This window comes from Tamandua tetradactyla, chromosome 11, assembly GCF_023851605.1.
Source record: "Tamandua tetradactyla isolate mTamTet1 chromosome 11, mTamTet1.pri, whole genome shotgun sequence".
Taxonomy (NCBI): Eukaryota; Metazoa; Chordata; class Mammalia; order Pilosa; family Myrmecophagidae; genus Tamandua; species Tamandua tetradactyla.
In genome coordinates, this window is record NC_135337.1 from 741127 (window position 1) to 754527 (window position 13401).

The 13401-nt window shown below is 42.4% G+C and overlaps 1 protein-coding gene across 1 annotated transcript in view; it reads left to right on the plus strand.

The window, feature by feature from the left end:
- NOTCH2 (notch receptor 2) overlaps positions 1-13401 on the plus strand; it is a 145903-nt gene that overhangs the window by 95177 nt on the left and 37325 nt on the right. Inside the window, exons 8-13 of the mRNA XM_077119721.1 lie at positions 24-212; positions 1338-1451; positions 2273-2386; positions 4188-4421; positions 8069-8179; positions 13031-13223. Coding sequence (XP_076975836.1) covers positions 24-212; positions 1338-1451; positions 2273-2386; positions 4188-4421; positions 8069-8179; positions 13031-13223 — 955 coding nt within the window. The remainder of the gene's footprint in view (positions 1-23; positions 213-1337; positions 1452-2272; positions 2387-4187; positions 4422-8068; positions 8180-13030; positions 13224-13401) is intronic.

The window sequence follows — 13401 nt, forward strand, 5'->3', positions numbered from 1 at the left end:
TCATTGGTGCTTGTGTCTTCCAGCCAATAGCAACCCTTGTGAGCACGCAGGAAAATGTGTGAATACAGACGGCGCCTTCCACTGTGAGTGTCTGAAGGGCTACGCAGGCCCTCGGTGCGAGATGGACATCAACGAGTGCCACTCAGACCCCTGCCAGCACGACGCCACCTGCTTGGATAAGATTGGAGGGTTCACGTGTCTGTGCATGCCAGGTAAGTCAGTCCAGCAGTGTGAGGGGCCTGCAGAGGGGACTGGACTGGACCCCATGTCTCCTGGTACACCGCTGCAGGTCCATCATCTTTGTCAGCATTTGATTTCATGTGCTGACTGGGGGGTATATAAAGTCAGGGTTCCCAGTCAGAGTGATCATTAAAGATTAGGGGATTCTTAGATAAAATTAAATAAGCCATTATGTCAAAATCCATCTACATGCAAATGAAAATTTCAGAAGTGGTTGTTTTTACAGGAGTGTTTGATTTAATAAAGAATTTACCATTAAGAAACGGTGGCTTGGGTGGGTCATGGTGGCTCAGCAGGCAGAGTTCTCCCCTGTGATGCCAGAGACCCAGGTCCATTCCCTGGTGCCTGCCCGTGAAAAAAAAAAAAAAAAAAAAGGAAAAGATGGTGGCTCAGTGGCAGAGTTCTTGCCTGCCATGCGAGAGACCCAGCTTCAGTTTCCAGTGCCTGCCCATGCAAAAAAAAAATGATGCTTTCAACAGCAAGCTCCCCTGGTCCCATGAACTCACTACCATACTATCTAATTTATAGAAGTCAAGGTTACTTGTAATTACATAGGAACTTGCTAACTATCCAGAGTGAGGTATGCATTTTAGTTGTATTTTGGAGCTCTTCTGAAGAGACCATTTCTTGAGTTCTCAAAGGGCACAACCAAAACCAGCTTTAGAATTATGTCTGACGAAGGTGGGTTCTACCTGGTCAAGGATGTCAGGCCCTGTGGCCTTTGGAAGGCCCCCCTGACCTTGACTGCCACCCTGAGAACAGCAGCAGTTCGGACTCGCCTGGGCTTTGGAAGCTGGGCTGGCGCTGTCCTGAAAGCACGTGTGGGTCACAGAGAATGTTGGGCAGAACTAGTCTGCGTGCGAGGTCTTACCAGTCTGTCTGGGGGCGACCCCTCCCACACGTCGCAGTGCGCTGGTTCACGTTATTCCTGTTTCTCTGATGCTTAGAGTGACTGCTCATCACAGCGGAGTCCCTTTTCCCATTGTTGAGATATTCATGCTCGTGGACGATAGAGCCATCTTTGGAAATGTGTGCTTTCTTGGCCAGAATTCTCCTTTCTCTCTTTCTAAGCCGTGTGTGTGGTCTGTTTTGTTCAGGTTTCAAAGGTGTGCATTGTGAACTGGAGATAAACGAATGTCAGAGCAGCCCTTGCGTGAACAATGGGCAGTGTGTGGACAAAGTCAACCGCTTCCAGTGTCTGTGTCCGCCTGGTAAGTGCCCACCACCTGCCCCGGTTTTCCTTTAAAGCCTAAAGCCAACGGACCACGGAAGGGAGGAGAAAGGGAGAGAATGTGTGTGGGCTGTACATGAGGAAATCATTAAAGTGAGTACTTCATGATAGGCGTGTGTGTATAAAGATGGGGAATTTGTTTTCGCTAATATAGCTTCCAAATCCTTTGTGGCCAGAAGTCCAAGTCTATTCTTGAATGGCTCACGACCTCTCTGTCTGTGTGTATTTCAGAAAGCGCATACCTCACAGAAGCCTTAGCTGTAGACTATTCAGAAAATTTTTCCTCCATAGGTCATGTTGTTGAATCCCCTCGGGGAGACTGTTATTTTTAGACATTTCACCCGTGGGTCCAGAAACAGACAACACAAGTCAGTTTCTTCCAAAGAAAGCTCTGCCTCTCCTCTTTCTTCCCAAAGTTACTGTTGAAAACCTGCCAAATTGTCTGCCTTAGACCATATCCTCTCATTGTTTCTTCAAAGAGAAGATCCCCGTGGCCTCTGAAGCTGCACTTACTTGTTTGAGGGACCCCTATAGCATTTCAGTCCCTACTTGTTTCAGCTAGAAGTGGAATCTGTGCTGGGAAGAAATCATGGTAGAGACACACCACAGGTGTCTTTGATACCCCTGAGATCCACCCAGTCATTTCAGTTACCTGTTGGGGAAAATAGTTCTGTGCATTGCTGAACCGTTGGTATAAGTTCTGCCACTCACCCAAGTCAGCCCTTCTTTGGCACCGTTCTCCTATTAAAGGAATACGTAGGATACTCCTTTGAATTGTGGCACTGTGGTGCTTTTTTGTAGGTTTTACCGGGCCGGTTTGCCAGATCGATATTGACGACTGTTCCAGTACTCCATGCCTGAATGGGGCCAAGTGTATGGACCACCCAAATGGATATGAGTGCCAGTGTGCCACAGGTAAGGTTCTTGTTACGCTTCAGTCCCTTGGTGGGTCCATCTGAACAAAAGGAGCGTGACAGTGCTCTACAACGCCCCTCCACTGATGGGCTGCAGCTGTGCGTTCATGAGAGCACTCCTTCCGGCCCCCTTTTTGCTGCTCTCACCATTTCCTTCTGTGACACCTGCCTCCCTCTATCCTACAATAGTGGGCTGGCCTGGTTATTCCCATTTGGTGCCTCTCTTTCTGGGATAGATTTTGGCAGCGGTAAGTTTCCAGCTGGCTTGACTGACTTCTTTGGGGAAGGGAAGAATTGCAGTTAAAAGCTATTTTTCACTGGGGCTTCTCAGCAGGAGGCTTGTCTGTGTTTCTTGAGGCAAAAGACAGAACAAATACCCGGGAATCTAAGGCCAGTTGTGTGGAGGTGCTTAGGTTTTCTGCATAAAAGATGCTAATGCGACTGATAGTCAGGTGTGTAACCAAACAGGCAAGAAGGCTCTAACGGGAGAGTTTGGGTTCTCTTGTTTAACTTCTGCTACTAGGCGATCTGTTCAGAAATATTGTCCGTTTCTGGATCTGTGGCCACATCCCTCACTTGGGAGTGCATTTGCATAAACCCAGTGTCCCCTGCCCAGTGTGCCCTACTGCACAGTCCCTTCACACTGGTCTGTGTTTTAAGTTGACTGTCTGAAAAGGTCCACTTTATTCTCTTCTTTACTCTCTTACTACTTGAGAGAGAAAGGCGTTATGGATATAATTTTTTTAAATACTGTTTTTTAGAAAACTGGTTTCTTGAAGAATTTTAAGGATCATGTGCATGATTTTTTTTTGTGCCCCCCATAGTAGAGCAGACTGAGACACAAAAATCATCACAGAGACTTAAAATTTCTGTAGTAGTAGAGTCCTGCTGCCAGGATCTACTTAAGTTTAGGCCGTCTTAGATGAGCCACTCAGCTTCCTTCTCTTTTCACTCAGCTTCCTTCTCTTTTCATAAACCATTGGCTGTGGTTGAGGGACCTTCCAGCATTTTGCCTTCACTGGTCAGATTCCTTTTGTAAAGGAAACACTTCGCTAGAGAGAGTTTATTTAAAAACCTTGAACTCATGATTAAAAGGGTGAAGAGGGGCGGTGCACCAGTGGCACAGTGGCAGAATTCTCACCTGCTGTGCCAGAGACCCAGGTTAGATATCTGGAGCCTGCTGATGCCAAATAAAAAGGGTAAAGAGGCTTCTTGGACCCTTTTGGGAAGAGGTTTAAGGTTGGTCCATTGAAGCCTAGAAGGAAGGACCCCTTATTTGTTCCTTTTCTTTTTAAATACTCATGACTGTTCCATTTATTTTACTTGAATATCTGTTGAAAGCTTACTATATCTGTGCATAGCACTGTGGGAGGAGCTAAAAGAAATACAGAATTTTTCCATTCTCTAAAGTCAGGATTGGGAAGATAGTATACATGACACCATTCATATAATACCTGTATATACCATACCAGTACATATATAAAGGAAAAATATTGAGCTATTCCCCGCTGAAGCCCAATAAGAGATGAAAATGCAATTTAAAGCATCGCTGCGTGAAAACACTAATCAGTCAGAAAAAGTTTTTTGAATTCTGCAAGTTTGCTTTGTGAAACTTTAATTACAAATTTTCAGATGTGCTTTAGGAATTGATATAAATAACAAGTTTCAACTGCTCCTTTCCAATAGTATTCATGGCTTGAGACGTGGGATATGCACGGTAAATGGATGCAGCTACAGTTTTATCCAGGTGGGAAGTACCTGCCTTGATGTTTGAAGGTTACTTGGTAAAATTCCTCCCCAAGGTTTCACTGGAATGCTGTGTGAAGAGAACATCGACAACTGTGACCCCGATCCCTGCCACCATGGCCAGTGCCAGGACGGTATTGATTCCTACACCTGCGTCTGCAGCCCCGGGTACATGGGCGCCATCTGCAGTGACCAGATTGACGAGTGCTACAGCAGCCCTTGCTTGAACGATGGCCGCTGCATTGACCTGGTCAATGGCTACCAGTGCAACTGCCAGCCGGGCACGTCAGGTAAGCCCACTCTGTTTGTGTTTGGACGGGGTTTTCGCTGTTCCTCCAAAACAGTTTATATAGATATCTGAGGTTTTCTTGGCATATATTCAGGTGCCTAAAAATGTAGTCCTGATTCTAAGAAGCATAGTAAGAGCCAGAGCCATCGATATCTCGGAGGCAGATGGTCTTAGCTAGCTGAGAAGAGAGTAGCTTTGTTACAGACCAAATCTGCAAAGCTGATGATTTTACGAGTGTGTTCTCTTTAAAAGGAGGTATGCCACTTCAAAAAATTAACGTTTTTATTTAAAATTGGAAAACTCTCTTGGCTTTGTGACTTGATTTGATTTTCATTTTTCATTAATCCCCCCGTACTACCCCTGGATTAATGAAATAAGTCTATCCTTCCTTCCTTCCTTCCTTCCTTCTTTCCTTCCAGTAATCTTTCCTCTAATTTAGAGTCCAGTGTCCTTAATGCAACATTTTTCTTCTGCCACATGTCTCTGGTGGGACCTTAGGCCATTTGGTGGGGAGGGACGGGCTCTAGGGCAGGGGAGATACTTTAGTGCATACCACCATAGTTTGTAAATTAGAGTGCAGAGCCGCCATTTCCCATCACCAGAGTTCGTTACTGTTCCCTCACCCTGGTTGAATGACTGCTTGTCAGTTGTGAGGGCATGTTGCTTCTTCTTAGAAGAATGTTAAATTATTTTCTCAGGCAGCAGCATTTCCCAGGTTTCACTGGATTCTCTTTTACTTATTAGATTGATAATTATTGTCACAACTGGGATTAATAGGCAGAGAAGTACTATTTCTCAGATCAAAGGAGAATGCATTAGTGGAAGATTAACCAATATGTGCCTTTGTTAGAGGGGGAACCTGCCAATATAGGGGATGATTTATTGAGAACATTCTGGGCTTAAGGAAAATGGCCCATGTCAGGGGCAGAGGTGGGGGAGGTGATTAGACGCCCGCATTTTATTTTATTTCCAAACTCATCTCTTCAAACTTGTCAAAGGCCCTGGTCTTCATCCAGGACCTCATACATGCCAAGTTTGAAAACAAAGTCCTTTTTGAGTTGCTCAGGCATACGAAAAACATCCCATGCCTTCACAGCTGAAAATGCCTTCCCCCTCCCCACGTTTAGATAACTCACTAAAAGGGCTGAATAGATCTTTGTGAGACCTTCCAAAAGCAATTTGCTTCCGGCCGGTCCCCAGACATGAGAAATTGCAGTCCGAAAAGAAATTTGAGAGATTTACAAGCAATTGGATGGGTGCCTTTAGAATGGAAGGGCTGTTTCAGGCTTTGCTGTCATTCCTGGTATAGCAAACATACTGGAAAACTGGGTGAGCAGTGGGTTGGCAAGTGCTGTGTTTTCTCTGGGATTCTATCATTATGCCAGAAAGTTTCAGGTGTGTTCCCTCGGGAGGACAGAGAAGGCATGGTTTAACTAGCTGTTGCTGAGAAAGGCAAGAAGTAAATGTGAATGATGTGCAGGCTGCTTGGAGAGAGAAGGCACAGTATCTCTCAGACAGCTGCCAGATCTATTCCTGGGGCTGTTTGGGGATTTAAAGCAAAGAGATGTAGGTGACATAAAGAAATGTTGGTCTGTAATGGGTGGAAAAAGTGCTGGCATGTGCAAGGACCTGGGTGAAAGAGTCCATTAAGTGAGTTATTCCATACAAACTTAAGTTCTGGAGGAAGAATCCAGGGTCCCTTTATAATATGTTTCTAAGTTGGTAGGTTGGGGTTTGGATGGGTGTGTCCATGGAAGGGATACTTTTACAAATTGCTGGTCAAATCTGTGGTTGTCGCCCACTGGGTATTTAAAGAGATGCGCTACCCAGAATCACTTTATTGCCCTCTTGCATCTGAGATTTTGTGATGAGAAACTGTTGTAAGTAGGTTTCTTTGGCTTTCAAGTAACAGAAACTATCTTGAGTTAATTTAAACAAACATTAAGGATCAAACAGACAACAGCAGCCAAACAAAGAGCTTAGTGAAAGCACACCGCAGTATGTCACAGATTCCAAGGGAAAATCGAATAACAAGGAAAATAGCAAGAAGCAAAGCAGTTTGCAGACTGTAGGTGACAGATGAATTTCCACTGCTGCAGGTGAGAGGATCTGATTGGCCCAGCTTGGGCCAGGTATCTGTTCTTGCTGGACTAAGATGGCCATGGGGGAGGGGTCACAGCTGGAACCACGGCTTCCTGGAGCCTGCCTGTGGAGAGTGTCAGTCTGGGAGATTCCTGCCTCCATCTAGGGTTCATGAGGCAGAAAGACAGTATGGCGTATGGGGAAGGGCACGGGACCAGGTTCAGATCCCATCTGGGCCCTGTAACTGTGGCACTATAAGTCAGTTACGTCGTCTGTAGGATGGAGACAGCACAGCTGAATTTGCAGTTTAGGTGTGAGAATTGGAGACAAGTTATATAAAGTGATAGGGTACTTCACACATAATAATGGCTCAGTCAGTTGCTCCTGTCAGAATTATTATTAATAAGCATGAATATAAAATATAAGTGAATCAAAATCATGGCGTTTTGTCCTAGAAGTTTTGTGTTTGTTTATATCCTTATTATGAAGTTTTACTTTCAGATTTTTTGTGTGAATGAAGTGGACTTTTTGATACCCAGAAAGCATCATTAAATTCATGTTAAATAAATATCATGAGTATTTTTATAAAATAATAGTAACAGTAACTGATAGATCCCTGCTGTTTGGTTAACCGTATGTACCATTCAACTTGTGCTGCCGTAACCAAACTCTGCATCCATCTGGGGAACAGACCAGGAGTAAGGCAGCATACTTCGGGAGGGGCTTACCGTACTCGTAAGGGGTTCTTCCTGAACTTTAGCCCCTAACAGCAACAGTAAGCTGTCAGGTTTACTTGTCAGGTTTTTCAAAATTCTAATTTTCATTTGAAAGCTCAGATTTTATCTTTGGCAAGTACTGCCAGCAGTTTTTCTTGAAATGGCAAGTTTGCTTCATTTGCTTAATTTCTGCCAAATACTAAGGACTGAATAACCATGGTTTGCCTGTCGGTTGTTCTTTCAGTTAAAGTGGGGTTCTGTGAAAAAAGGCAGCTATTTCAGCTCACAGCTCAAGCAATGGCACAATTGCTTTTCCTGGAGATAACACTTGTGCTTTGGCATACCCCAGGGGTTCTTTTTGTGTATTTCCCATTTCGTTACACAGAATGTTAGATGGGATGAAAAGTCAATAATTTTGACTGCTTCATCAATGCCATTCTTAAATCACAGTGGCTTTTTTCCCCCCTGCATGTGCATGGAGAGAGGTGACGAATACAATAATTACTAGTACAGTTGTTTGGTACTCCTGTCTAGATTTGTACTAAGGTGCCAGCAGTTTTACCCACCACTGCTTTTGCACCATCAGTGAAAATGTCAACTCAATTTTTTATAAAAGGGCAAATAATAGGTTATAGTATTATTAAGAAAATAGTTTTGACCTCCTGGTCCCTCTGACAAGGGTTCAAGGATCCTGAAGAGATTGTAGATTATATTTTGAGAATGGCTGCTTTATTATAGCTAAGGTTGACTAGATCTTTTTTAGATTTATTAATGCATAACATAATCAACAGTGGGTGCTTATTTTTCTGTGGTACTATAAAATGGTTTGTCTTTGCTTTTATCTTTACAGGGGTTAATTGTGAAATTAATTTTGATGACTGTGCCAGTAACCCTTGTATTCATGGAGTATGTGTGGACGGCATTAATCGCTACAGCTGTGTCTGCTCGTCAGGATTCACAGGTATTGTGACTCTTTATCGGAGACTCCTCGTTCAGCACCATAACTTTTGAAAAATGACGTCTAAGGGGAAATTTACTTTTCAGATATCTTCTTATCTGTATATTTCTTTGTCTCTCTGGAGACAAAGAAATAAACTTTAGGTATAGCATGAAACTACATATCCAAGGAATAGAAGATTCGAGGTCTGTTTTAAACTTCTTTGAATCAGTTTTCTACTCTCAGGTCTTTCCTAAAATAAAATATGATACTTGACATTATTTAGGGTTTATTATTACTTGAAAGGAATTCCTACTTAGACCATGAGTTTCTGTCTCTGTACTTGAGTTATATTGCTTTCAGAGTCACTCTTCTTTTTTTCTCCTACGGTCGGTAGTAAATGTTTTTTTTTTTTTTAACCCAATGTAAAATTCTTTGGAAATATTAAGTGTCATTTCTGGGTACTTCCTCTTTTGGGAGATTGTTGGATGACCTCAGAACTTGGAGGACCAACCTAATTTGGTTAACACAAGTGAGATCTTTCTACCCAAGAGGAAGAAAGTAAATGCCTAAAATAACTTAGGTTATAACCCTTCCTAAATTATAAGCATTTATATTTGCCCATGCGTGCATATACAAATACACACACACACACACACACACACACACACACACGCAGAATTGCCTCTCTTTTTTTGGGAGGGGGGAGGTGCGTGGTCCGGGAATTGAATCCAGGTCTCCCACATGTAAGGTGAGCATTCTAACCACTGAACAACCTGTGCACCCGAATCTTCTCTCTTTTGATGTTAGTAATAGTGCCCTAATCTTTCATCTCCTGATCAAAAATGCTAGATCTGCTGAGAAAGCCTGGGGCCCCTCACACATCTGGGTTTTTTAGTACATAACTTTATTAGTAGATAATTTATAGCTAATTTGTAGGTAGTCGATAATAGCATAATTTGTTAGTACAGGACTTGCACACTGTCTTTCCTGTTCTTTCTGGACAGTGCCACACGCAAGCAGGTACTAATATAATGATGTTATCATTTAATAATGACCATTTGGTCATTGGAAACCCATGTGAGAAACTTCCTTCAGCATTTGTAAAACTATGATGTCAAAAGGCAACCACAGCAAAGTGAAGGGAATATCTGGCATTTGCTTGCCAGGAACTTACTGCCTTCTCTGTTTCACACTCGTTTGTGTTTTCCTGCTGGGTGTGATTGTGGGCACTAGAGAGGAATGTTTGTGACCTATGTTGGGTCCCAGTAAACCCAGCTCACTGGCAGGTTATTCACAAGCCACCTTTGAAGCTTTCCTGCCTACTGCCCAGTGTTGCTGGTGGTAGCCAGATATGCTTTTGTGTTCTGAACTTGCTACTCCATGATTAAATCCATCACAAAAATTTCTGCTAGATGGGATAATAGGTGCATTGTTGTTAAATGGGTAGTGTGAACAGAATAGCTAACATTGATTACGGTCTCGTTTTGAGCTAGGTGCTGAGCTAGGTGCCTCCTCTCATTTGTCACTGTGGCTACCATCCTGATGGTACTGATGAGAAACCCAAAGATTTAGAAAGGTGAAGTGATGTGATCAGTGCAGTTCACCCCGGATTCCAGCCTGAGAGTCCAACTCCAGAGCGTATGCTTGTCACCTCTTCACTGTTCAGCCCGAGGAGTGTGCCTGTTGTGGTTTCTTTTTGGATTTATGTAAGCTTTCTATGGACTTGTTTTTTTTGGAAATGGCTGTGAAGCATATTCTCTCTCCCCCTCTCTAACATTTAGCAAAGAAGGAAGGTCAAGGAGGGAGGACATAGGCTAGAAATATTCTAAAATAAACTTTAGGTGTAGCATGAAACTACATATCCAAGGAATGGAATGTTTTGGTTACTGGGTGGTAGTCTTTTAGTCTTTTCTTAGAACTGTTTTCTATGGCTGAGAGTGGTTTTTTGTGTTTGTTTTGTTTTTATCAGCTGCTGAAAATATCAGATACTTCTGATTTATACTTATGAGTGGCAAATATGAACTGTTTTATTCTAATACTTTAAACATATTTCAATAACAGTTTTGAGGGATTTAAAGGACGTTTTCTTTTTTTCTTTTTTTCATGTGGGCAGGCTCTGGGAATCAAACCCGGGTCTCCGGCATGGCAGGTGAGAATTCTGCCCCTGAGCCACCATTGCACTGCCCAAAGGAGGTTTTCTTTTTTAAGATAAAATTTTCTGTACTTAGGACCTTGTTACACTTATTGATTGAATGGAGAAGTAAGAAGTCATGTGATGCTCCTATAAACTGCTTTCAGTTTTAAAAAGCACTTTCATATCCATTATCTTGCTGAATTCTCATGACAGTCCAAAATAGAAGTTAGGAAAGGTTTTATTATCCCCATTTAACAAATAAGGGAATCGAGAGCTAGAACTTATGTCCATGGCCCCAGCTAGTGAGTCACATAACTAGGGCTGAGTTCCCAGAAGGCAGAGACCCTCCCTTAAGCATCTTTTCAGCCAGTGTCCAAAACAGTGTTGTTTTAGTTTCCCAACTACTAAAGCAGCTATCTTACTGTGGGTTGGACTTTATTGGCTTATGGTTTCAGAAGCTAGAAGGCTTGCTTCCTCCCGGGGTTGGTATCTTCTGGCTGGCTGGCGAGCTTTGACGTTTCATGGCTTGTCTGTAGCATGGCGATGCATATGGTGATGTCTTTTCCTTTCTCTTGGGTGTTCCATTGACTTCTGGTGTCTGGTTACTCCTGGTGGCTTCACTATCTGACTTACTGTGCTTATCACGGACTTCAGTTAAATGGATTGAGGTCCAACTTGAGCCAGTTGGGTCACACCTTAATGAAAGTAAGATCTTGAAGACATCCTATTTACAGTGGGCCCAACCCCCCAGAAGGTGGACCAGGAACACGGCCATACGAGGGTCCACAGTTCAGCCCACTGCACATGTGTAGAACAGAGGAGAAACTCAGTGAATACTGAATAAATAGTACTCCAGTATGTGACTTTTGACTTCCAAATCCAAACTATGTGAGATGGATTATGCCATGCTATCTATCATCCATTGAGCACCAATTTATTGAGTACCTAACAGGGTAAGAAACATTGGTTAAGCTTCTCATTTTAGTAGTTACTAAGCCCAAAAAGTGCAAAAACTGAGCTGGGTGTATCTGATAACCGATGGAAGTGCCTCGAGAGTAGGACCGTGCTGGTGAGGTAGCTACCACTCCAGGTAGTACACTGCACAAGAGGTGCTGAGTGAACCTTCTCTGATAAACGTGGCTTGGGAATTGATTCTGGAAAAAATTTTTTAAAACAAGTGAAGAAAACTTGGGAGGAGTGAGTACTGAGAAAACTCTTCTAAAAAAGGACCGAAAGTGAGGGCGGCTTTTTCCTGCCTGCTCTCACTGGACTGCAGGCTGAGGGTAGCTCTGTAACTCAAGAGCTGTGGTTCAGATCTTTTCAGTGGCAAACATGGCAAAGAAATCATAGGTTGAGACCAAGGAAATAAGGTTTCAAAAGAAGTTATTAATAAAACACTTAAGCGGAAAACGGCAACCACTGCCAGATTATGGGTTTTTACCACAATCCCCACCAATAATGGTCTGGAGAGCAGTGGAGGGCGAAAATATGTTAATACCCATACTGTCAAGGGTGTGCTAACTATTTTATTTGGAATTTCCTGTTCTAAATGCAAGGTTATTCTTCTTTCTTTAAAATGCATGTTTTTATCTGAATCAGAACATTGTGTTTCATGAAATTTGTAAATGCCTTCATAGCAGTTGTTTATGCTATCTTGTTGCTATATTTACAGAATTATGGGTGATTAAAATTTTTATATAGTTTGGGAATGTACAGTTAAATCTCAATTTTTCAGAACCTAACAAAGCAAAACTTAAATAATTGGCACATTTTACTTTATTCACCCAAAAAGCAATAAATATCAAACTTACAGAAGACATCTTTTCAGAAGTACAGTGTTGGTTAGGTATGAGAAGTAAAATACATTCTCCTCAATTTCTTATATTCTCAGCGTTTATTCTGCTACATTATGTAAGTGATAATGGTCTAGAGTATGGTTTCACAAAATGTGGTCCTTGAACCATGTGCTTTATTAAAAGATGGATTGTTGGGCCATACCCATTACAGTCTCTGAAGATAGGATCTGTGGTTCTCCATTTAAACAAAAGCCACATTTTTTGTGCACATAAATTTGAGAACCACTGGTCTAGAGTGAGAGGTCCTAAACTGTTTTCTGAATCATCAATGGGCAATAAAATTATGTTTAGTATACTACTTAATTAATAAGGCAGAAAATGGATTAATACAACTCTTAGGAATGAAAACAAAATGGATCTTTTGTTTAACCAATTTAATCAATAAATTAAATTAGTCTAGTCATTCAGGATTCCTGTTACATTTCTACATATGGTAAATTTTAGGTAACAGATTGGGTAGCTAAAAAAGTAATAATAAATTAGTGGTAAATCAGCAGGAAGCAAAAGTAAGAAAGGCTTCTCTGAAAGTACTCAAACAGAATAAATTTTCATCTTTGGTAACATTTAATGTTCTTGTTTTGAAAGCTTGTAACGTTTCCCCACTTCTGAAGTGAAAAACAAATACACATTAAAATGCTAGAACACTTGTCTAACATTTTACTAACTTTTCTTCATTATTAAAAAATAAACCAGCCTTGGTGATTGTTCCTTGCTTACTTGTGTTATGTGCTATTGGGTATCCTATTCCTTAAATCTTGACATTTGGTACCCTACACCTTAGAGCCTGTGCAAACGAAGGGTGTCAACGGAATTATGGCTCGTAGTTCTGTATGTGTTCCCTAAGCATTTGGGATTTGACTAAGCTGGCCCCTTTCTCTACAGGACAGAGATGCAATATTGACATTGATGAATGTGCCTCCAATCCCTGTCGCAAGGGTGCAACTTGTATCAACGATGTCAATGGCTTTCGCTGCCTGTGCCCTGAGGGGCCCCATCACCCCAGCTGCTACTCACAGGTGAACGAGTGCCTGAGCAACCCCTGCATCCATGGAAACTGTACCGGGGGCCTCAGCGGGTGAGTGGCTGCCAGGTCTTAATCACTTCTTACTGACCTTTGTCAGTCCAATTGCCGTCTGGAAGTGGTGATTCCCTACAGAAGCCAGTTGGGAGTGTGACCTGAGACTTGGCTGAAGATTTTGCTAGTCTGTGTCCAGGCCTTCAAAACCACCATTCCGTCCATGGAATTGGCTCTC